Source organism: Asterias rubens, unplaced genomic scaffold (genome assembly GCF_902459465.1).
Source record: "Asterias rubens unplaced genomic scaffold, eAstRub1.3, whole genome shotgun sequence".
Lineage (NCBI taxonomy): Eukaryota > Metazoa > Echinodermata > Asteroidea > Forcipulatida > Asteriidae > Asterias > Asterias rubens.
Window position 1 is genome coordinate 105,700 of NW_022985699.1, and position 24,301 is coordinate 130,000.

At 38.1% G+C, this 24,301-nt stretch overlaps 1 protein-coding gene across 3 annotated transcripts; it reads left to right on the forward strand.

Moving 5' to 3' along the window:
• The first annotated feature begins 273 nt into the window (after window positions 1-273).
• On the forward strand, window positions 274-22,728 carry LOC117305773 (two pore calcium channel protein 1-like). Of its 3 annotated transcripts, XM_033790648.1 has the most exons (20): window positions 274-379; window positions 1,251-1,484; window positions 2,743-2,825; window positions 5,245-5,365; window positions 6,172-6,300; window positions 7,039-7,161; window positions 8,456-8,574; window positions 9,655-9,759; window positions 10,676-10,802; window positions 11,390-11,591; window positions 12,029-12,173; window positions 12,642-12,806; window positions 13,159-13,229; window positions 14,621-14,702; window positions 14,900-14,969; window positions 16,715-16,952; window positions 17,325-17,415; window positions 18,535-18,648; window positions 19,887-20,026; window positions 20,854-22,728. In XM_033790648.1, exons 2-20 carry the CDS (start codon window positions 1,278-1,280, stop codon window positions 21,000-21,002), a joined length of 2,481 nt encoding a protein of 826 aa, XP_033646539.1. In that variant the 5' UTR covers window positions 274-379; window positions 1,251-1,277; the 3' UTR covers window positions 21,003-22,728. The 3 variants fall into 3 exon arrangements, with proteins under 3 accessions (XP_033646539.1, XP_033646541.1, XP_033646540.1); XM_033790649.1 differs by lacking the exons at window positions 274-379; window positions 1,251-1,484 and adding an exon at window positions 3,218-3,257; XM_033790650.1 differs by lacking the exons at window positions 18,535-18,648; window positions 19,887-20,026; window positions 20,854-22,728 and adding an exon at window positions 15,493-15,590 and having other exon boundaries at window positions 17,325-17,407.
• The last annotated feature ends 1,573 nt before the right edge of the window (window positions 22,729-24,301 follow it).

Here is a 24,301-nt window from a genome sequence, read left to right on the forward strand (position 1 = left end):
GGGGTGTGTTCAGAGAATTTTACCCTTTTCTTAGGGGAGGGGGGCAAACACACACCCATCCACTGTCCCATCCAGGGGGCGTGGTATGTCCATACTCCACCCATAAAATTTAAATAAAAATGGCACTCGCGCCACAGTGGTACCCCCTCTATTGACCAACCAAAAACACAAAAAAACTGAAGACTCGTACCCAGACGTCTTTTACCTACATGACAATGTTAGATGGAAGTCTAGCCAGTCTATTTGCTTAAATCAACATCAGCTGTGGGATGATTTAATGATTGACGAAGTTACTCCCCTTTTTTTGGAACCTTCTGCGACCGGAAAAATTGGTCAAAGATACACAACTTGAAAAAAAATGATTGCATGTTGATTGAAGGTAAATGAGATTTCATTGAATTTTCCAGATTCTAGTTCGTTGTGCCCCCACAGAACTTCACCCCAAAAAGTTTACTGCCCGGTGACTGCTCTCCAAGCCACTTGCACTTGTTATGTCATATCTGTGATTCAGATTGTGTGACGATATCACTGCTAAATCAGACCGGGGACCGGTCTGCGTTTAAGTAATAGTTAATAATAGCTATAATAGTATAAGTATCATTATGGATACATTGCATGGAAAGATTTCCATACTCTCAGTTCTGCCATCGCTTTTTCGGCTCATTTAAAATTAAATTTAAAAAAAAATGTTTTTGCAATGTATTGGAATTGTATTTCATTGGCATTGACATTGAAAAGTGGGTATAACCACTTTTTAAACACTCCAATCCAATGATTGGATTGGAGTGTTGGACCCTTTCGGTAAAAAAATAAAAATAAAAGTTCACAGATTTACAAATAACTTACAGACAGGGTTTACAGAAGGTAACGGTGCTGAAAGACTTCTCTTGAAATATTGTTCCATAAGGTTTATCGCGAATAGCAAAATATCAAGAGAGGGCGCTGTTGAACCCACACAAAGGTATAGGTGTTGCGTGCGCGAGTCGTACAAACTGCATAGTAATCGCCCCATATTCCTTCCCACAATGCAGTGCGTTTCTGAATCACGATAAACCTTATGAAATGCTTTACTTTTTGAGCAAAATTAAAACAATTCTCAATATCGAGAGTTACGGATTTATTTTAAACACATGTCATGAAACATGCGGAAACAAGGGTGGGTTTTCCCGTTATTTTCTCCTGACTCCGACGTCCGATTAATAATTTTAAAGAAAGCAATACCTCATCTTGCTTCATACCTTACTTCACAGCATAATGTCCCAAGGACACCAGAAACAATGGACAATCACATTGAGAGCTACAAGCCATCACAAAGCACCAAGTCCAATGACTCTAACCTGCTGAACGATGGGGCAACTCGTATTGTGCGTTCACGCACTGTGAGCTTCGTTAAGAACGAGAATGGCGGGGAGATGGTCACAATCGACCTGGTCAACCAGCCAGAGGCTGAAGAGAGGACCGGCCAAACGGTCATGAATGACAGTGTAAGTTTTCCAAGTATCAGGCCCGTATGCTTTCATTTTGAAATGGCAAGGGCACCAAGGCATTTATCCCTTGGTGGCACCCTATGAGGAAATTTTCAAGGGCACCAAGGCAATGCAAAGGGGGCATGGAGGCAATCGCCTTCGTTGCCTCCATGAAGTATCAGGCCTGCTGAAGTGTTATTCATTACTTGTGGGGTGTCGTGGCCGAGCGGATAAGACCACCGAACTCGAGCTCTGGGCCAAACTTCATAAAGCCTGTAAGCATGAAAAATTGCTGGTAAACACAGAAAAATATTGCTTTCACCAGAATGTTTGTAAAAATCTGGTTCCCTGCAACATTTCCATGAATTTTACATTGTTGTAACTGGTGCCTCACTATTTTGTTGCTTATTAGCAAAGAAATTTACAAAGCAGCATTTTTGCTAAGCAACATTTTCTGCTTTAAAACAGTTACAGCTTTATGAAATTGGGCCCTGGTGCTAAAAATGATCAACAAAGTGTTGGTTCGAGTCCCAGGTGTGACACTTGTGTCCTTGAAAGCAAGACACTTAAAACTATGATGCTTTGTCCTTTGGATGGGACGTAAAGCAGCCTGACGTAAAGCAGTTGGTCCCATGTGCTGTGTAACGCACGTAAAAGAACCTAATGCACTTATTGAAAAGAGAAGGGGTCCACCCCAGTGTTCCTGGCCTGTTTTGCTGCGTATTGCGTCACAGCATATTGTAAACCATCACATGGTGCTATGTAAAAGGAGTTGTCTTCAAACAAAGCCCTCAAGAGTCTTCTTTCCCATACTGACAACTGGTGGCCGTGTGATCTGTAATTTGGGGGTTTTACAACTGTTTTTTTAAAAGGGATTTAGACCGATTGCTAGCGACCGATCAGCGCATGAAAGAGTTGAACCGCCAGTGACGAGAGGCCAGTTTGAATCAAGTAGGCCCCCCATAGCCATGATAGCGGAGTATTTGCTGTTGATTTTGTTCAGACAATTTCTAAGACAATTTGTAATTGTCTGTCCGTTCGTTCTTGTCCCCGATTATTGTCTGTCCCCAGGCATCCCTACATAAGCCTCGGCTTCCAGATGATGCCTCCATACTCTATTTAAGGTTTTTCTAAGCCTCATTGAACAGCTTTTTTATTGGCTATTCCTTTAAAAAAAACCTTGTTTGTACTCTGTTTTCATGAAGTATGGAAATATGTTTGAATGAATGAATGAGAAGTTGACCTGTTGTCCTTTTTACATTTTTTCGTTACTCAGGACATCTATCTTGCCGCCACATACATCATCGACGCTGTTGAAACGCGTAACTACCAGTTCAACACCGATCCAGGGAGTTTAAGGTCAGTTGAATTTGAATTTTGATGATATTCCAGAAAACAGAACTACAACATTCGCCAAACCACTGGCCCAATTTCTCAGTTCAGTAGGCCCTACACATTGCAGCCAGGGTCCAACTTCATCAAGGCTGTAAGCATAAAAACGTCTTAAGCACAGACAAATCTTGCTTAGCAGAAACAGGTTACCGGCCAACTTCCCATGAAGTTCATACTGTTGCCACTGGTGCCGCACTCAAATTTTGCTAAGCAAATAAATCTGCCGTGCAGCATTTTCCTGCTAAAAAGCTTCATAAAATTAGGCCCCCATTTTCTTGTTTTCATAGGGGGACTTTTAACAAATGACTTTAATTGTCACTTTTATTCATTTGTTTTGACTGTGGATGCCACATGATAAGGATCTTGGCTGAGGGTGAATGTGCCGGTAACCTCTCCATGGTAAACCCCTCTTCCAATTTTGTGTATTCTGTCGCTTTGACTGTGATCCGACATGTAATTGGAAACTTGTTTTGAAATTTTTGCATTTGTTGTGGTCTGCTTACTCTTGATATTTTGCTTGCAGATTTATGTATGAAATATATATATGTTGATTGTAAAATGCTTTTATTTTATGTCTGATCTTGGCCCAAGGGTCAGTGTTGTAACCACGGTGGACGATTCTGCCCAGAACTAACAAATTCCGCCCCGACACAACACTCTGAGCAAAATACACTGAGCCACCCAGCACAGGTTTCTCCCAGATTGCACTTCAGCAATGGTGGCCTCTTATCTTAACATGAATAATAATGTTGAACCGCTCAGCTTTGGTGGGCTGAATTTGAGGAGCCCACCACTAACATTGGTCTAGCTACAACACTGCCAAGGATGACTGTGCTGGTAACCTCAGCCAGATTCTAATTTGTGTATTTTGACATACATTTTGATTGTGGTTCTAATTGTAAACTTGTATATTTGCACTGTTGATTGTTAATTTTTTTAAATGTTCATGCCTGCATACTGTGTTGATATTTTGCTTGCAGATTTGTCTATGATATTCTGTATAGGATTCGAGGCATTGCATGGTGAGGTATCAATGTATTGGTTTGCGGTAACACCATGTGGACAGTTCTCTAAGAACAAACTCTACCTGGCAAGTAGATACACACGTGGTGTTACCGCAAACCAAATATATATGATATTCTGATTGTAAAATGCTTTTTATTCTAATCATGACTCGAGTTTGAATGAGCTGCCGCTCCCCTGCTGTAATTTGTGTATTTTGACATTTTCATTGTGATTCTTTAGGCCCCTAGGTATTTGCACTACTGATATCTATTGTAATTGTACATGCCTGCATAGTGTGTTGATATTTTGCTTGCAGATATTCTGTATGAAATATATCTTGATTGTAAAAATGCTTTTAAGTTTGATCTTAGCCGAGGCAGGTGACTGTGCTGGTAACCTCTCCTCTCTTCAAATTTGTTTTTTTTTGGGTCATTTTTATTGTGATTCTAATTGCAAACTTGTATTTGCACTGTTGATATTCATTTTAATTGTACACACCTGCGTACTGTGTTGATATTTTGCTTGCAGATGTTTGTGATTCTCATTGCAAACTTGTATATTTTGCACTTTTGATATTTATTTATTTGAATTGTATGTCTGCATTGATATGTTGCTAGCAGATATTCTGTATAGAATATTGATTGTAAAATGCTTTGAAGTCTGATCATGACCGGAGGTTGAATAAGTTGCCTCTCCCGCTCTTCATTTTGTGTATTTTGTCATTTTTATTGTGATTCTAATTTCAAACTTGTAGGCCCCTAGGTATTTGGACTTTTGATACTTATTTTAATTGTACGTGCCTGCATATTGTGTTGATATTTTGCTTGCAGATTTCTGTATGAAAATGTTGTGTATAGTGTTGTTCAGTGCTTTATTTGTATTGTCACACTTTTATTGTCATGTTTGTACTTTTATGACTTTTCAGTATTGTGTTCTTGAACACCTTGTGTTTGAGGGAGCAAATACTTCATATCTGGTTTTTATTGCTGTTGTTATTGCTGACTTTTTTCTTGCATAATTTACTTCATCATATAATTTTCATTATTCCTGTTGTCACGCCTGCCTCCATCTTAGTCTTGTTGCAAATCGTTTTGCAAATAGGAACCAGACTATTTTGTTCTTCCAGCCTCGGTTTTGTAACATTAATATCAACTGGAGAAATTCACGATGGTGGCACTATGATAAAAGTCTATTGTGATAATCCTTTTAGTTAATTATTTTGTTTACTGTGTTGTCTTTTTGCAAAGCTATATTTGAAAAGGACTGTTCGTGTAGCTAACTGTTGTAATTTTATGTTCAAGATGGCGATTGTGCGTATTTACTGCACACCATCGGTGTTCACAAAATTTGATTGACATACTTCCGTGTTTTTGTTCCTCAGAAACTACCATCTGTATAATAACAGGTTCATGCAGTACGTCCTCTATTTCTTTGTGTTTGTGATACTCATGCTGGCCATATTTGAAGAGCCTGCAGTCAATGGTCTGAGCATGCCTTACTGGGTAAGTCATGCATTTCTGTTTTTTTATTTCTTTTTTTTTTAATCTAAAATTGAATAATTGAGCCTCAAGAAAACTTAAATGTCAATTAAAGGCAGTGGAAACTATTGGTAATTACTCAAAATAATTATTGGCATAAAACCTTTCTTGATTACGAGTAATGGGGAGAGGTTGATGGTATTAAACTTTGTGAGAAATGGCTTCCTCTGAAGTGACATAGTTTTCGAGAAAGAAGTTATTTTCCACGAATTTGATTTTGAGACCTCAGATTTAGAACTTGAGGTCTCAAAATCAAGCATCTGAAAGCACACAACTTCATGTGACAAGGGTTTTTTTTTCTTTCATTATTATCTCGCAACTTCGATGACCGATTGAGCGGCAAATTTTCACAGGTATATTATTTTATACATATGTTGAGATACACCAACTGTGAAGGCTAGTCTTTGACAATTACCAATAGTGTCCACTGCCTTTAAGTTAATGACCAGGGACTAATTTCATAGCACTGCTTAGTAGTAAGCACATTTTCATGCTAACTATGGCAGGGGGGTACCTCTACTGGACTTCTGGAGGCAAAATATATGGGTGTGTTAAAGTAATGGAACATTTGGTGTGGGGGCCCCCACACCCTCTGCAGCAAATCGGGCATGGTATAACTATATGACACACCAAAAACCTGGCCATAACCACTGATTATCAAAGTTGTTAAACTTGATCAATTAGTTGGGGCTTTGAGTTCTGTAATCAAATTTGTATTTTCATTCCTGACTCGTTTCTATCTATTGCACTTTAATTATTTGTATGCGTAGAGTACCCACGTTCTGGAGCTGGCCTGCTTGGCGTATTTCGTCTTTCGAATGCGTCATCATCGATCCTTCACACCGAGGAGAATATGGTGGACAGATGCTAAGAACATTATACTAGTCGTTGCTATCAGTGTAAGTACCTCCCTATGTTTGTTGTGTTTCTCATTTCTCAACCTAGCCTTGCTCAAGGCAGTCGGGAATATTCACTCTGAAGAAGGCCACCGCTGTAAAAACCCGCCATGTAATCACATCGCACAACATGACGCCCCGTACACTATCCGCATGCGGAGGCCGTATTAAGTGTTGGCCTGACGGCCTCCGCATGCGAATATTTGGTACAAGTGCGGATGAATTGTGCACAAAACAGCGGGGGCTATGAGCGATTTGCCAGTGGATACGAGTGGGTTTACAACGGCGTCTTTTTCGGAGTGAATAATGCGACTGCCTTGAGCAAGGCTATTCTCAACCGTGTTCTGTCCAATCACACACTAACTGTTAAAGGCGCTAGACACTATTGGTAACAACTCAAATTAATTGTTAGCATAAAAACTTACTTGGTAACAAGCTATGGAGAGCTGTTGATGGTATAAAACATCTTGTGAGAAATGGCTCCCTCTCAAGTAACTTAGTTTTTGAGAAAAAGAAAATTTCTCACTCAAATATTAAAAGATTTCAGGCCTGAAGTCTTTTTTAGGCATCTGAAAGCACACAAATTTATTCAACAAGGGTGTTGTTTCTTTCTTTATTTTCATGCCACTTCCATGACCAATTGAGAACAAATTTTTGAAGTTTTTGGTATGCATATGTTGGGATACACTAAGTGACAATACTGGTCTTTGACAATCACCCAAAATTTGTTTTTGTTTGCAGGTGATGTGTGTGGATATGATACTAATGACCGTTCTAGTGGAGACTGGAGTGATTGAGAAACCCTTCCGCTGGTCCAGAATGCTCAGACCGCTCTTCCTCGTCAACTTCCCTGAGATGAGAGAGGTAAAGATTCAATTTGTCAAGTTTTTAAACAGGTTGTTGTTTAACCCTCCTACTAATTCCCTGAGATGAGAGAGGTAAAGATTCGATTTGTCAAGTTTTTAAACAGGTTGTTGTTTAACCCTCCTACTAATTCCCTGAGATGAGAGAGGTAAAGATTCAATTTGTCAAGTTTTTAAACAGGTTATTGTTTAACCCTCCTACTAATTCCCTGAGATGAGAGAGGTAAAGATTCAGTTTGTCAAGTTTTTAAACAGGTTATTGTTTAACCCTCCGACTAATTCCCTGAGATGAGAGAGGTAAAGATTCAATTTGTCAAGTTTTTCAACAGGTTATTGTTTAACCCTCCTACTGTTTGACCCTTCAATATTGTCCCCTTTGCTCATTATATATGATATTCCAGCCTGCAATACATGTTCAAAGTTGTCAAGTTTTTAAACAGGTTATTGTTAACCCTCCTACTGTTTGACCCTTCAATATTGTCCACTGTGCTTTTTAAATAGTGGATGAACTATGCCAGTCTGCAGTATGATACACTGTGGCAATGAAAAAAACAGTCAAGCCTCCAACCGTCCGACCATTTAATTTCATCCTCTTTGTTTTTGAATAAGGGAAATAAAAGTGCATGAAAGGTGCAGCTCCAGTGCACCTGGACTCTGCATTGAATTTCTATGTCTGTGTTGAGTGCTGAGTGGCTCCTTGCGAAAGTTTTAAACCTGTGCACTAAAGTTTAAAATTTGTGCACATAAACGTTAAATTTGGACGCTCAGAACAATCATCTTATTAGTCCTTGTACGCACGTCACACGCGGGGACTGTGCTACGCTCACCATTTTGATGGTCAATAGGTTTCTGTGTAAAGGCCACGTCGCCTAAAATGCGCACTTCACTGATTAACGCACAGTGACGTTGACCACAAAAATGGCGCCACGTCGCCTAAAATGCGCACTTCACTGATTAACACACACTGACATTGACCACCAAAATGGCACATCCAAGATTATTGATGATGGCGTCAGGTGAATTGGGTCAATTGGGGGGTTCTTTTTTTTTAACTGAATACAGTCAGGTCAAGTTTATCACTAACTGACTTCCAAAATTTTAATTCCGTCACAGCTTGAAATTTGACGCAGGTTATCTTACATGTTTTATGGTCTTCATGTGATACAACAATTTAACATGCCAAGTGATAAACTACAAGGAAAACTGACTGGGTAAAGTTTAATGAAATTTTGGGATGAACAAAGAAAATTTTACCAGAAACTTCCTGTCATTTTTCAACTTGTTTCTTCTTCTAGATCCGGCGCTCATTCCGTAATATCCGCCACTCACTGAATGAGATTCTAACCGTTCTGATTCTTCTGTTCTTAATTCTCTTCTTGTTTGCTCTTCTTGGCCGGGAACTCTTCTCCGATGAGTAAGTAGAACTAAATTGGTAATTGTTTGTTCTCATCCTTATACTGTGGCTGTGCTGAGATGTAGAACAATGAGCTACTCCAGTAGCTTTTTCCCTCGTACTTCATCTCTTTGGAACTCCTTGCCTGGTGCATGTTTCCCTTCATCCTATAGATGATCTTCCATCTTTTAAAGGCAGTGGACACTATTGGTAATTGTCAAAGACTAGCCTTCACAGTTGATGTATCTCAACATATACATAAAATAACAAACCTGTGAAATTTTGAGCTCAATCGGTCATCAAAGTTGCGAGATAATAATGAAAGAAGAAAACACCCTTGTCACACGAAGTTGGGTGCATTTAGATGGTTGATTTTGAGACCTCAAGTTCTAAACTTGAGGTCTCAAAATCAAATTCGTGGAAAATTACTTCCTTCTCCAAAACTATGGTACTTCAGAGGGAGCCGTTTCTCACAATGTTTTATACCACCAACCTCTCCCCATTACTTATCACCAAGAAAGGTTTTATGCTAATAATTATTTTGAGTAATTACCAATAGTGTCCACTGCCTTTAAGAGGAATATCAATTCCTACCTTCAGCTCCTCCTTCTTCCTTGTAGCCCTTTACCTAGATTGGCTTTAAGCCTTGTTTTGGGCGAACTTTTTTTTTTTTTAAACATGGTTGAAAATGAATTACTGATAGTTCAAACCTGAAGATATTACTTGTGTCTTTCTTATAACTAAACTTCAATAGCAATTATCAGTGTAACTACTGTATTGTTTTTCATGATGAAGCAGTCTGGCACTTAAAACTTGAGGCCTTGTTTTTAGAGTGTGCTTTCAAATCCCGCTTATGACAAGAAAGTTAACAACAAACACGTTTCTTAAACCTTAACCCTCCCAAGTTCTAGTCATGAAGTTGTAGGATTGTACATTAGATGATTGAGAGCGAAATAACAATTTGCACTACGCAATTCACAGTCAACCCTTCTACTGTTTGACCAGTTAATATTATCTACTGTGGGGGCGTTACAACTAAACAACTTTGAGGTGTATTTTAAAGTGAAATGTTTTACATAGTAGTTTTTTTTCCTTTTGTAGCGACCTGAAAGAAGTTCTATCATCGGAGCCTTACTTTGCACACTACATTGAAAATATCTGGGAACTGTATATCCTTGTGACTACGGCCAACAGTCCTGACGTCATGTAAGTAGACAGACATGAACTCTGCCTAATTTCATAGAGCTGCTTAAGCAGAAAATACTGCTTTAAAAGTCTCTGCTAAGCATGATAACAGCCACAAGTTGTACATTGTTGAAGTGGGCACAACTTGGTTAGTGCGTATGGGTTTGGTTGGGTTAGGTTGGGTTTTACTGGCTTGGCTTGGATGGGGTTTGGTGAAGTTAGGATGGGTTTGCACAGTTGGGCCACCATAGGGCCTATACAATCTGCAGTCAAATAGTTTTGAAGGATTGCTCAACTTAGAAATATAAAGTTACCCACCACCTCCTTTGACTGAACTAACCTAAGATCTAACCTGTGCCTTGTTTATTTTGTAGGATGTCAGTGTATGACCGGAATAGATTCTGCTGGGTTGAAGTGGGTACAACTGGGTTAGTGTGTATGGGTTTGGTTGGGTTTGGTTGGGTCAGGTTGGGTTTTATTGGCTTTGCTTGGATTGGGTTTGGTGTAGTTAGGATGGGTTTGCACAGTTGGGCCACAGATGGTTTTAAAGAGTCGGGCAACTCAGAAATAGATAACACCATGTTAAGTACCAACCTTCTTTGAACTAAACTAAGATCTAACCTATGTCTTCTTTACTTTGGTAGGATGTCAGGGTACGACCAGAATAGATTCTGCTGGGTTGAAGTGGGTACAACTGGGTTAGTGTGTATGGGTTTGGTTGGGTTAGGTTAGGTTAAGTTGGGTTAGGTTGGGTTTAATTGGCTTGGCTTGGGTTTGGTGTGTAGGATGGGTTTGCACAGATAGGCCACCATGCTTAATCAAAGCAGTTAAATGGTTTTGAAGGGTTGGGCAACTCAGAAATAGATAACACCATGGTTAGTACCAACCTTCTTTGAACTTACCTAAGATCTGACCTATGACCTTATATACTTTGTAGGATGCCAGCCTATGACTGGAATAGTTTCTACATAGTATTCTTTGTGATCTTCGTCTTGCTGTGTAATTACATCTTTATGAGTATCTTCCTTGCTGTTATATACAAGAACTACCGAAAACATCTCAAGGTAATTAAACTTTTGTTTGAAACTTTTTTTTTTTTCTTTTCTTTTAAAGGCAGTGGACACTATTGGTAATTACTCGAAATAATTATTCACATAAAACCTTACTTCGTAGGGAGTAATGGGGAGAGTTTGATAGTATAAAACATTGTGAGAAGCGGCTCCCTCTGAAGTAACATAGTTTTCCACGAATTTGATGTCGAGACCTCGGACTTAGATTTTGAGGTCTCGAAATCAAACATCTGAAAGCACACAACTTCATGCGACAAGGGTGTGTTTTTCTTTCATCATTATCTTGCAACTTCGAAGACCAACTGAGCTCAAATTTTCACAGGTTTGTTATTTTATGCATATGTTGAGATACACAAATTGAGAAGACTGGTCTTTGACAATTACCAATAGTGACCAGAGTCGTTAAATGTTTTCTTTAAAATTTGTATCACAATTAACTGATTTTAAGGACACACGTATCACGACTGGGACTAGTAGAACCCACACTCTACTGATCAGAAATTCCAGAGCTTGAGTCCAGTGTGCTTGACCGCTCAACCACGCCATGTGACAAATAATAATATCAGATTTTCGCTGCACAGAACGAAGTTCAGACCTCAGTGTTTCTGAAAAGAAGGAAGCTCGCCAAGGCGTGGGACATCCTGAAAGTCACAGTTGACAGCAAGTTTGTGCTGACGTGGGAGCGATGGAGAGCAGTGATGAAGTTTGTCATTCCAAAACACAGTGACATGCAAGTACATCTGCTGTGGAAGGTTCTTGATAACGATGACAATGGATCAGTTGGTGAGAGACATTGAATGTTTTTATTGGGTTGTAGTGGGTTGAAGTGGGCACAACTGAGTGGGTGCAGGTGGGGTGGGGAGGGTTGGGTTGGGTTGGGTTGGGCTTTGTTTTGGGTTGGGCTTGGCTGGGTTATAATGTGTTGGGTTTTGGTGGTGTTGGGTTTGGTTTGGTTTGGTTTGCATTGGTTTGGGTTGGGTGTAGTTGGGTTTGGGTGGGTTGGGTTGTGTAGTATGGTTGAGTTTGGCTGGGTTTGGGTTGCACTGGTTTGGGTGGGTTGGGTTTGGATTGTATTAGTTTGGGTTGGGTTGCACTTGGTTGGTTTGTTTTTGTTTTTGTATGTTCATGCTTATGATATTTTCTTCCTCACTCTTAAGTCTAGCAAATCCCTCTTCGATTGAGTGCATTATGTTTATGGATCCTAATGCTTTATCCCTCAGCCAAATGGGAGTTCCTACGCATTGTAGATCTCCTCAGTGTTAAGCTCTCGACCATCAACCAAAGCATGCCATTCTTCCAGAAGTATATGGCCACATGCTACAACTCTACACTCAGCGAATTCATCTGCAAATATGTCAAACATAGGTAAGTAGTTCAACCCATTTCTGTCTAACTTCAAGTTTACACTTCATCTCAAGGAATCTTCGATCAAGTTCCATGCTTGTCCTCATTGAACTATAGTCTTGACACTCCTGCAGTGATAGGTATTTTTCTTCAGCTGCGCCACGCATCTGGAACTCTCTACCACTTAATCTTAGATCTTGTCTTTGTACCACAAAATTCAAACCTCTTCTCAAAACCGATCTTATTGTCATGTTTGAATGTGTTGTGTTTTACGGTATACATTTACCTATAGTCGAGTTCCGGAGCCCAATCAGTACAAAGTGACACGATGTTGACTTGCTGATGGCTGGATTCGGACTATCACCAGCAGGGCTACACAAGGCTGCCTCGCTAGCGGTCACGCCCTAGTGGTTTATTACGTAACTGATAATAATGTCAATTCACTACAAATGTTTTGTTCATATTTCCTCTGATGTGTCATTCGTTCAGATACTTCCGCTTCTTCTTTGACTTTGTGATCATGATCAATGCGTTTCTGATCATCGTCAAGGTTGATGAAGCAGAGTGGTACTTCTTGGGCATCTTCATGTTTGAGATCCTGATCAAGATGTACGTCTATGGTTTCTACAAGTACTTCAAAAGCGCTTGGAATGTGTAAGTAATCCTGCAGTGTTGCAGTACTCATACTACTCGATTACTACTCGGGTGGTACCTGAGTATCAAATAGTACTTGAGTACTATTCGGGTACTACTCAGATAGTACTCAATTACTACTCCAGTAGTACTCAAATACTCTTTGTGTACTACTCGGGTACTACTGGAGTATTCAATATTTTTTGCTTATATTTTTTAATGGTGTATTTTTCTTAAACTACTTACTACATGTATGTAATTTTGTTATGCCGTTTTTAATGTTATGCGCCCTCAAACAGGCTGGTCCTGGAGAGAGCACAATACAAAACCAATGAATTATTATCATTATTATTACATATTTTTTCTCTTGTAGATTTGACTTTGTAATTATCACTGTAGCCTTTGTAATCAGCGCCATAGAGGAAGTAGTACAGCAAACGTCAAGTAAGTTGTTTTTACTCTTTACTCTGGTTTTAATTTTGGGCCACTTTTTTTCTAACTTGACTCTTAGATAATGTGTTTCTTACTATTAATTTGACAGTTGCGCTAATGTGATAAGACTTTTGAACGCTAAGAGTTTGGCTCTGGCTTGGAGTATAGCTCTGCGGCTTAGGATCTGGCTCTGGCTAAGCGTGCCACTTTGGCTTGGGCTCTGGCTCAGGCTTATTTATTGTTTAAGGCTCTCCCGTTACAAACCGTGGCTTCTTATGTTAAGCAGCCATTGTTGTATACTCCTGTTAATATTTGTATTATTCTTTACTTATGAAATAGGTGAAGAAATTTGTACAAATTAAATGAAAGTAATGTGTGTATTTACAGGTTAAATTCTTTGTTAGCTGCTCATTTCATTGTGTTTTTGGTTGTCTTGTTACCCTTTTTATGGTTGGAGTCTGATTCATAATATCAGCGTACTTTTATTGAAGTTTATAGTAATTTTGATGTTCATTTTATACATTTGTATGCGTTCTTGATTGATTGAATTTTGGTGGTTTTTATTTCTAGTGGAATCTTTCAGTGTTCATTGTATGTATATTTATGATGTCTTAATGAATTGTTGATTCTCATTGTGTAGATCTGTATGCCTGATTGAATGATTTAATGGCATTTTTTGTGTCATATGGAATTGTTATTGTTAAGCCTTATAAGATGGCAAGGTGCTACATAATTGAGTCTTAGAATGTATAACTTCAATATCTTATCTTTCTGTAAAATATGTATATTTTTTTTACTTTAGTAACTTGTTGGTAGATACATGTACGTGTGTTATATAAGACTTTTCACACATGTCTGAAGGAATATGCTATATAAGACTTTGATATTATTATTATTATTAAATATTGTTATTGGTTATCATGCTATTATTAGGATTATTGTTATAATAGAGTGGTAGTTGTAATCGAAAAATGTATCTACAAGTATTTTGTACTGCCTTAAAGCCATTATACACTTTCGGTAAACAGTATTGTCCAAGTCCCACACTTCGTGTATCACAACTTATATATAAAATAACAATCCTGTGAAAATTTAGGCTCAATCGGACATCGGAGTCGGGAGAAAATAACGGGAAAACCCACTCCTGTTTTCGCGCGTTTCACCGTGTCATGACATGTGTTTATAACAAATCCGTAATTCTCGTTAACGAGAATTTATATTGTTTTACCGTTTTCTCAAAAAGTAAAGCATTTCATGGACTAATATTTCAAGAGAAGTCTTTCACCACTACCTTCTGTGAACCCTGTAAATTTTTTGTAAATCTGTGAACTTTTTTTTTTTTTCCTGTACCGAAAGGGTCCAATGGCTTTAACTCTTGTAGTGTGCACCATTTACTATTTCAGAAGATTTCACAGAGCCCACATTAGACTTTCTCCTAGTCCTCAGAGTGTTGAGAATCTTAAGAGTCATTGGAGGCATTGAAAGGTGAGTTTTGTGAACATGTCAAGTTGAGTGCGCAAACATTTGATAAAAGGACTTACAGCATGCATTTTGAATTTCGATTGTGATGATTTTTATGCTGTTGTAGATTTTTGTAATGCGCTTTTGAACATTTTATGGTGAAATGTACATAATAAATGTGGTTTTGTTATTTTTATTATTATTTCTCTTTTTGTGGACAGGTATCAAGTCATTATATCCACCATTAGCAACATCGGTCCGTCAATTCTAACGTTTGGTGGCGTCTTATTCGTAAGTTCTTAGTCGAATGTCTATGTTTGTCAATAAGGTATTTATGAGTTCAATTTATATAACATAAGGTACAATTCCTGATCCCTATGGATTGCTAAATTGAAAGTCCTCTGGCCAATAATACTGTTGGTATGTCATATGGTCCGTTGCAAGCTTTTGTATAGCAACCTTTTTTTGGGGGGGGGGGGGTATCATCTGCCCAATGTCGGGCATGGAATACTCTACAATTTTACAGTTCAGATAGATTGTTTACTTTGTTAAATTTTTATACATCTTTATAAACATCATCATCATCAGTCGGCTGCACAGCATGTGGACACAAGCTTTTCCCATTCTCTCCTGTCTTGTGCTATTCTCTGAATCTCAAAACGGGAAGAGCAGAAAATCCGCGGAGACTAATCTTCCTACGTATGTACTCAGGGTACAGCAGGCGCTGACGTCCTTGTTTGCGCCGGCCATGCGATGATAAACATAGGCATTTGAAAATATTATTTGTATAATTTGCTCTTGTTTTGCTTTATAGTTGTTTCTACAGACCCATCTTCATGACCACATCTTCATTCAGTGCATTGCAGAGAGTCCACTTCAGCATTCCATCCTGCACACCATCATCAGCTACAGGTTCATGATAACACATTTAACCTTAACCCCCCCCCCCCCTCTCCCCCACCCCTCAACACGTCCTCAGATTTAAATAAACTTACACAGTTTGAAAACGATGATTGTAGAAAGCTCCCCTTGAAATATAACGTGATGAGTACTCTAGCTTTTAAGAAATGACTAAAACAGTTTCATAAAAATAATTTTTGTCTCAGTTTTTAGTATGGAAACGTGTTTACCAGTATGGTGTAATTTTCATAACTGGTAACCACGTTTAATATTAATAATAATAATAATAACAAATTCTTATACAGTGCATTTCACAATAACCTTATCAATGCGATTTACATAAGTGCCCTGGTCGTAGCACAAATAACATCCCTTTTATCTTTCTCAGCTCCCGTGGGAGTATACAGCCCCAAGCTGTCGTGGCGCGCCAAAGGCTTTTTTATAGACAATATCAACCTCTACCCATACACCCACACAGGTACCCATTTATACCCCTGGGTGAAGAGAAGCAATTATAGTATCTTGCTAAAGGACACAAGTGTCACAACCAAGATTTGAACCCACACTGTGATTACTTAGCACCAGAACTTGAAATTGATGCTCTTAACCGCAAGGCCCTGACACATGCTAAAGTATTTTTTGTCTCATGGAGACAAAAATTATTTTTGTGTGACTTGTTTAGTAATTTCTCAAAAATGAAAAGCACCTCAGCAAGTAATATCGTACTAACTCGCAAGAATGCATGTTGAATGTCCCCAACTTCCACATATGGTTCAGAACACTTTCCAATGCTTCACACACATATCAGGAATGTAAACTAATCTCAAAGGCTGATTGCCACAGAATCTCCCCTAAATCCATTTCTAATTTATTTTAAGAAACCCCCAATCCGCCTCAGAACTCATACCTGTTTTTAACATCAGCACTCTCTAGTATCAACTAAAACTTACATTGTCATTTGTAAGACTTCACACATCACAAGAACAATAGATTTACATGGTAGTCTGGTAGTAAATCAGCCTCAACACCAGTGCCTGCATGGTAGATGAAGACAGGGGACCAGACTAGGTAGTAGCTCAATGACCTTTCACATAGTTTTATTCAATCTTTGACCTTTGACCTTTGACCTTTGACAGGTTATCTTCTATGTGTTTGCCGTCATCGGTATGGGAATATTCCGCAGGCGGATTACCTTCTACGGTTACCTACCCGACAACGCGTACACGGACCCGACACAACTCTACTGCGGGACGGGCATCGCCAATTTCACCAAGTCGGAATTCTACAACCACCATTACTGCAGCAACAACTTCAACGACATCACCAAGGCCTTCGTTGTGCTGTTTGAGCTGATGGTGGTCAACCAATGGCATGATATCCTTTGATTACAGGGAACCAGTGAATGACCTTTAACACTAGTGTTAATTTTTATAGGCTCTTTTTCACAAACAAAAAGTTAAAACCATGAAAAACGGATTAGTCAGCTGATGTGTTTATTCACCATTCCATCGTGTAGCCTGCACAGGCAAACACTTTATTTAAGGGGCAGATGTAACTGGAATTCATGCTGAAAATCTCCCTTTGTCAAGGGTTATTGTGTTATCCCTGATCGAGGACCATTGTCCTTTTGTTATACAAATGAGGATGACAAGATCAGACAGCTTTAATGGAATGAAAACTTAATAAAATTTGGTGTTCTGTTTTAATATCAAAGAAACCTTCTCTTTGGTCCTTAATTGTTCACACTGATTGCCGATGGCTTTGTTCTCGTCACGCATAAAGCGGCGAGGATTTACTTCCTATCCTTTCATATCGTCATGGTGGTGATCATCGTCAAGTAAGTAAACGCAGCCATTTATTGGAAAATTTTGCGCTCAGTTGTTACCACAGACTTATGGATCTGGTTGGCTCGGTGTTTTCTTTCCCTGCCTTTCATCTCTGTGGACCCCAGTTCAAACTCTGTCTCGGAGCGAGCCTTTGCGCATAGATTGGGTTTTAACCCCAACGAGGGCCTAATTTCATAGAGCTGCTTAAGCAGAATGTTTTGCTTACTTTGTGCTTAGCAGAAAGTAGCAGGACACCAATCAAAAATTGTGTATGTGACATGGTATTTTGGCTGGTAACTTTATTCTGGTAAGCATATGTTTTGGTAAGCATATATTTGTAGGCTAAGCAACTTTTTTGTGCTCTGTCTGAGTTTTCTCTATTTTAGATTTATTTAGATTTATTTTAGGTGTTCCCCCGCATTTTGAAACTGACATGTTTTCATCTTCTGTTTGCAGCTATCAATAAAGAAAATGCATTGTTATGAAGGGCTTAAAGAACCAAGTTAACATGGTTTGCTTGAGGACCTTTGTTGCTTGTTATGCTCTTGATTTGAGTGGGAAAACTCAAGTTGTATTACTGCTGTTATAGTACCGCCATGACTTAAGTGATCACACTAAAACAGTGTCAGGGAATTTTGTGTTTCCCTTTTTGTAAAATGTTTCCTCTTTCGGTCAAAGACTGGTCTTTGAAAATTACCAAAGGTGTCCAGTGTCTTTAAAGAACCAAGTTGAGCTCGAGGACCTTCGTTGCTTGTTATGCTCTTGATTTGAGTGGGAAAACTCAAGTTGTATTACTGCTGTTATAGTACCGCCATGACTTAAGTGATCACACTAAAACAGTGTCAGGGAATTTTGTGTTTCCCTTTTTGTAAAATGTTTCCTCTTTCGGTCAAAGACTGGTCTTTGAAAATTACCAAAGGTGTCCAGTGTCTTTAAAGAACCAAGTTGAGCTCGAGGACCTTCGTTGTTTGTTATGCTCTTGATGCTCTTGATTTGAGCAGAAAATTTCAAGTAATGTATTATTGTCAGTATAATTACTCATGTGGTGATACTTAAAAAAGCATCGAGGAATTTTGTGTTTTCCTTATGACGATGTTTCCTTTTTCGTTTTTTTTTTGTTTTGGACACAGCATCTTCATTGCGTTCATCCTGGAGGTGTTCATGGTGGAGTATTCGCTCTCTAAGAGTAAGTACGAGGGCGCTATTGAGAAGAAGATTGATGAGCTGGGGCTGGGAGTTGACCTGTAAGTATCTTGCTTGGTGTAGCAGGAGATTCATACTTTTATCATGAACGTTTTGATGTACTATTACTGCATTTATATTTACCTTTTTTTTGTTGTCTGGTCAAAATGTGTTCCTTGTTCATCATAAATTTGGTTGTATTTTCATATATTTTTCATGAACATTTGAATGTTGTACTATTACTGCATTTATGTTTTGATGTTCCTTTTTATCCTGGTCAAAATGTGCTCATTTGTCATCAATAATTTTGTTGTATTTTCATATTTATCATATGCATGATAATCATCCTACTTTTAAAGTGGTATTGTTCTTTTTGTCTTCTCTTTTTTTGTCTTTCTTCCATGGTTGCCTCGCCAGTTAGTTTAAAGTTCTTTGCATAGCTAAGGTTATGGGCCTCTGTCTCCTAAAGAGCTCAAAACATTACCAACGCCAGCAGGGATAGGCCTACATGTATGAAATATGTAACTTTTAGTACTCTGTTGGCGGGACAGACACATCCCAAAACTGTGGATCGGGCACTGGCCAGGACCCAATGTCATGGCTCTGCTTACCGCCGAATTCCGCGCTTACGATCACGATTCCCCGCTTACGTGCAAGCGCCGAATTTCTGCGCTAGCCTTGTAAGCGTAGAATGCCTAGTAACGCTGAGTACGCATGCGCAGAAGCCAAAATTTGTCGCTAACCCGTGAAATACGCTTGCCGTAAGCACAGAATTCCCTGCTTCCGTAAGCGCCAATTCTGTGCTTACGGTAAGCAGAGCCATGAAATTGGGCCCTGGTGACCAGTTCTGTTTTATCCTTTTCTTCCATTCTGTGTTTTTCACTTTTGATCATTAGTATGAATTTTAAGTACTCTTATTGTATTCCCACCGTGCACAGTTGGAAATATTACTGTCAATTTATTTATATAGTTTAGAAATACCATTATAATATCTTATTTAATTCTTAATACTGTTTAACTTATTTGATAAATAATGTTGCTTTCTTGAGATAGGTTTTTAATGGGTTTTTTTTCCCCAGCTTTTTAACTGTAATCTTATGAAGTACTAATTAAATCTGTATTTCGCGGTTTATAAATTTACTTAAGTAGGCCTATTTAATTTCTGAAGTCTTTTGTCAAAACTGTGAAGTAAGATCTTAAAAACATTTTCTGATAATATCTACTGATGTTCAACTTCCCTCACTCGTATTGATATTGATATTATTTTATTTTTCCGTTTCTGCTAAAAAAATAAAAACAGAACTGAAGAGAATCAAGACAAGAAGAGCAAGCCAGTAAAACTAGACAAGCTTGGTCTGGTCAGTAATGCTGAGGGAGAAAACTCCACGGCTAGCGATAAAAGACCCAAGGATCCTGGTATTCGTTTCCGTATTGGCAAAAGTGAGTTGGAAGCAGTCCTACCTTACTTTCTCTGCTAAATCTATACTTGTATCAAAAGTCATGCACTGAGTAATCATTAGACTTTACAATAATATTAAAGGCAGTGGACACTATTGGTAATTACTCAAAATATTTATTAGCATTAAACGTTAAACGAGAAATGGGGAGAGGTTGATGGTAAAAAAAACATTGTGAGAAACGGCTCCCTCTGAAGTGCCATAGTTTTTGAGAAAGAAGTAATTTTCCATGAATTTGATTTCGAGACTTCAGATTTAGAACTTGAGGTCTCGAAATCAACCATCTAAACGCACACAACTTCGTGTGACAAGGGTGTTTTTTCTTTCATTACTATCTTGCAAGTTCGATGACTGATTTAGCTCAAACTTTCACAGCTTTGATATTTTATTCATATGTTGAGATACACCAACTGTGAAGGCTAGTCTTTGGCAATTACCAATAGTGTCCACTGCCTTTAATAATAAATAGTTCTTATATAGTGCATTTAAAAGAACTTATCAATGTGTTATCTTGTCTATTTAACCTGCTACCTTGTCTAACTAACTAGCTGCATCTTCTAACTACATAGCTACCTCATCTTAAAACTAGAAACCTTGTCTAACTTACTAGTTACCTTGTGTTATAAGCTAGCTACCTCGTCTAACTAACTTAGCTACTATGTCTATCTAACTTAGCTACCTCATCTTACTCACTAGCTACCTTGTGTTATAAGCTAACTAGCTTCATCATTTAACTAAGCTAGCTACTTCGACTAACTAACTAGCTACATTGTCTAACTAACTAGTTTCTGTGTCTCTTTTCTCTTAAAGAATCCAGAAATGTTCAGCTGTCCCTTCAGGCCATGTTTGAAGGAGAGCTGGACGAGGAGAACATCGGCCCCGAGGGTCTAGAAGACAATGATGACCTTGATGTGGATGAGAATGAGCCCATCGCATACACGCTTAATAACGCTGTCTAGGAAACAAACCAGCCAATAGACTCCGTGCATAAAGCGGAGCACTACAGGGATCATGTGCAGGTTTTTACGCATAAGAACAGGTATTGTCCAATCATTTGCTTCCTTTGACCCCCCAGTGAGGGCGCTGTTTGAGTGTGTGACGTCACATGCAAGGGGTCTATAAAGAAAAACGATGACCCTTTTGGCGGGAAAATTGTCAACTTTTTAGACAGGGCCCTTTTAGTATAAAGCTTCGTAGCACAAGAACTTTGCTGAGCCCAACATTTTCATCTTAGCTGAAATGGGTTACCGGTTAAAATTGTAGGTAGTGTGCATTGCTCATGACTGGCTCCCTGCCAATTTTAGCTGACATGGGCGGCCAGGCAAATGAAATTAGATACAATGTTGTCATGATCTTTGAGGGAAATTTTCAGTGCGGGGTGCTTCATGGTATTCTAGTCTCCCCCCCCCCCCCAAAAAAAAAGAATGAATTTCTTCGGTAACTAAACTTAATTGATGAGCAGTTTAATCTGCTTTGTGCAGTCCTCTTACTAGTTTGTGTGTGATCCACGTAAGTCCACTATTTGGAAAAGAAATTACATTGAGATAACAGGTGTGAGTTAAAAATGATGTAATTGAGCTTTCTTATAAGGCCAATTACTAAACTTAGTTAACTAATAGATAATAATAACAAGACTTGTAATGCGCACGTATCCACCCTGCTGGGTGTTCAAGGCGCAGAATTGCTGCTATTTTTAATATAAAAAAAATACATGTTGATACTGTGATTATGAGAGACCCTTTATGAATCCTCAGATGTAAGGGTGGGTTAGTTTTCAAAACTTTTCAAAATGTACAGATTTTTTTTGTGTAGATTTGTAAGCATTTGCCAACAGCCATTTCCTTTGTATTCTAAATGCAAGACATTACGCCAATGTATTACATATATATTTACACAGCACATTTGATTGTCTTTCTATATAGTTATATTCCAACATTAAATTTTGATATATTATTGAAAATTAAGTTTATAGCATTTATCGAAAGAGATTAATCTTTTAAATATAAATTCAATCATATGCTTTCATATTGTTTATCAGTATTAAAATGGCAATATCTAATGACCAGTACCAATTTAAATAACTCAGATTATTAGAGTGCTTTCAGGAAATATTGAAATAATGGGTTTTGTCATATCGTATAGAACTATCAAGAAGCTTGCAACTAATCGTGTGGCATTGTAGTCTGAGGAATTCAAGTTTAGCATTACTTGTAACGAACCTAGGCATTGTACCAGACATTATACAAATCTAACTCACAAATGGTCGATATTTATCTTCTGTAAGCATAGAAGACACTGTTATTGGAGATTTTATTCGAACTTTCTACTGTACTTCTTAAAAAGCAAGTATTCTATTCTTCATTCAACTATTTTAAAGATCTAACTCAAAAATGGCTGATATTCATATTTTGTAGTATAGAAGACATAGTCATAAAAGGTTATTAGAACTTTTACTGTACTTTAAAAAAAAAGCAAGTATTCTATTCTTCATTCAACTATTTAAACAACTTTTTGTTAAATGCATTAATTACTTTTTTCCCCCTACATTCCAATGTTTGTGTTTGTTCATAATAATTGCAAGATTGTAATGCTATTATTAAACCACTACATTATTTCTAGTTATCGGTTTTTAGTTTATCAGTATTTTTTTGTATACAGGAGGGAATCACCCACAAATAAATTGCTTTCAAATATTAATTTATGCGTATAATCTGTTTCTTCTGGTCAGGTTTTTTGTTGATGCTTCAGAGTCAGAACTGTACCTTCTCTTGATTCAAATAGAGTGACAAACCCTTTTGACAAACTATTAATGCTGTTCACCGTTAAAAAAAATTATAAGCGAGTAAGAATACCAGTTCCGCTGTTCCTTATCTTGATTCAGGGAATCGTCCACAAGTTAATTGATAATATATTATTTTCTTCTTATAATCTGTTTCTTCTGGTCACGATTTTGTTGTTGATGCTTCAGAGTCTGTGCTGTACCTTCTCTTGATTCAAAGAGAGTGACAAACCCTTTTGACAAACTAGTAATGCTGTTCACCGTTTCTAAAAATTATTAGCGATTAAGAGTACCAGTGCCGCTGTTCCTTATCTTGATTCAGGGAATCATCCACAAGTCAATTGTTCAAATATTATTTTCTTCTTATAATCTGTTTGTTCTGGTCAGGTTTTTTGTTGATGCTTCAGAGTTAGTGCTGTACCTTCTCTTGATTCACACACTTAATGTAACTCCAAACATAACCTGAGCTATAGCATACAGCCTGAGCCTAGACACCATGTGAACTTTATTTACAATAAGTGTGACCTTGTAAATTCTTTGAGTATTCTGGCAGGCAAGATACTGCACAGGTCATACGGAAGAGTTGACATTTTGTGTCATAATTTCCACAAAAATCAAAGAATTATGAAAGTAAAAGCTGGACTAGTTTTGAGATGTGCACTCTTTCATCATATCAAAAGTTAATAAGAATTAGACAGTGTAATCTTCTTAAAATATAAGATTTTATTATTTCTTCCATTGAGCTGTGTACAAATTGTGCCTGCAGGAAGTCCAGGCTTTGTGGCTCTTTTGTAAACATGTGATGTCACAGGTCACATCGTCTATATGTAGCCCAGACTATAGCAAATACCTTAGTATGTCCCCGACCTTGTACGTTTCGTGTTTAAAGACAGTAGACACTATTGGTAATTGTCAAAGACCAGTCTTCTCACTTGGTGTATCTAAACATATGCATAAAATAACATTAAACCTGTGAAAAATTGAGCTCATTTGGGCGTCGAAGTTGCGAGATATGAATGAAATAAAAAACACCCTTGTGTGCTTTTAGATGATTGATTTCGAGACCTCAAATTCTAAACTTGAGGTCTCGAAATCAAATTCGTGGAAAATTACTTCTTTCTCGAAAACTACGTCACTTCAGAGGGAGCCGTTTCTCACAAGGTTTTATACTATCAACCTCTCCCCATTACTCGTTACCAAGTGTGGTTTTATGCTGATAATTATTTTGAGTAATGTCCACTGCCTTTAAGGATCGGGCTACATTACATATTATTTGGGTCTACATCTAAGGCCGCCAAGATATATCAAACTTACTGGCTTTATTAACTGACTCGGAGTCCATATTCAATGCTTATTTTACATTTTTCCCGGTGTTTTATTCTCCCTTTAAAAGTGGTACAACCAAGCTTATACCCATCTGCCTGGTTATGGTTGTTAATAATACATATTTATATAATATTTCACGAGAGTGATCCTCTC

Excerpts from the sequence above, each read along its gene's own strand:
- LOC117305773 (XM_033790648.1), top strand. The coding sequence starts at position 1,278 with ATGGACAATCACATTGAGAGCTACAAGCCATCACAAAGCACCAAGTCC. Across the intron at positions 12,807-13,158 it reads TTCAAAAGCGCTTGGAATGT|ATTTGACTTTGTAATTATCA; the intron begins GTAAGTAATCCT and ends TTTCTCTTGTAG. Across the intron at positions 14,970-16,714 it reads CGTTTGGTGGCGTCTTATTC|GTTATCTTCTATGTGTTTGC; the intron begins GTAAGTTCTTAG and ends GACCTTTGACAG.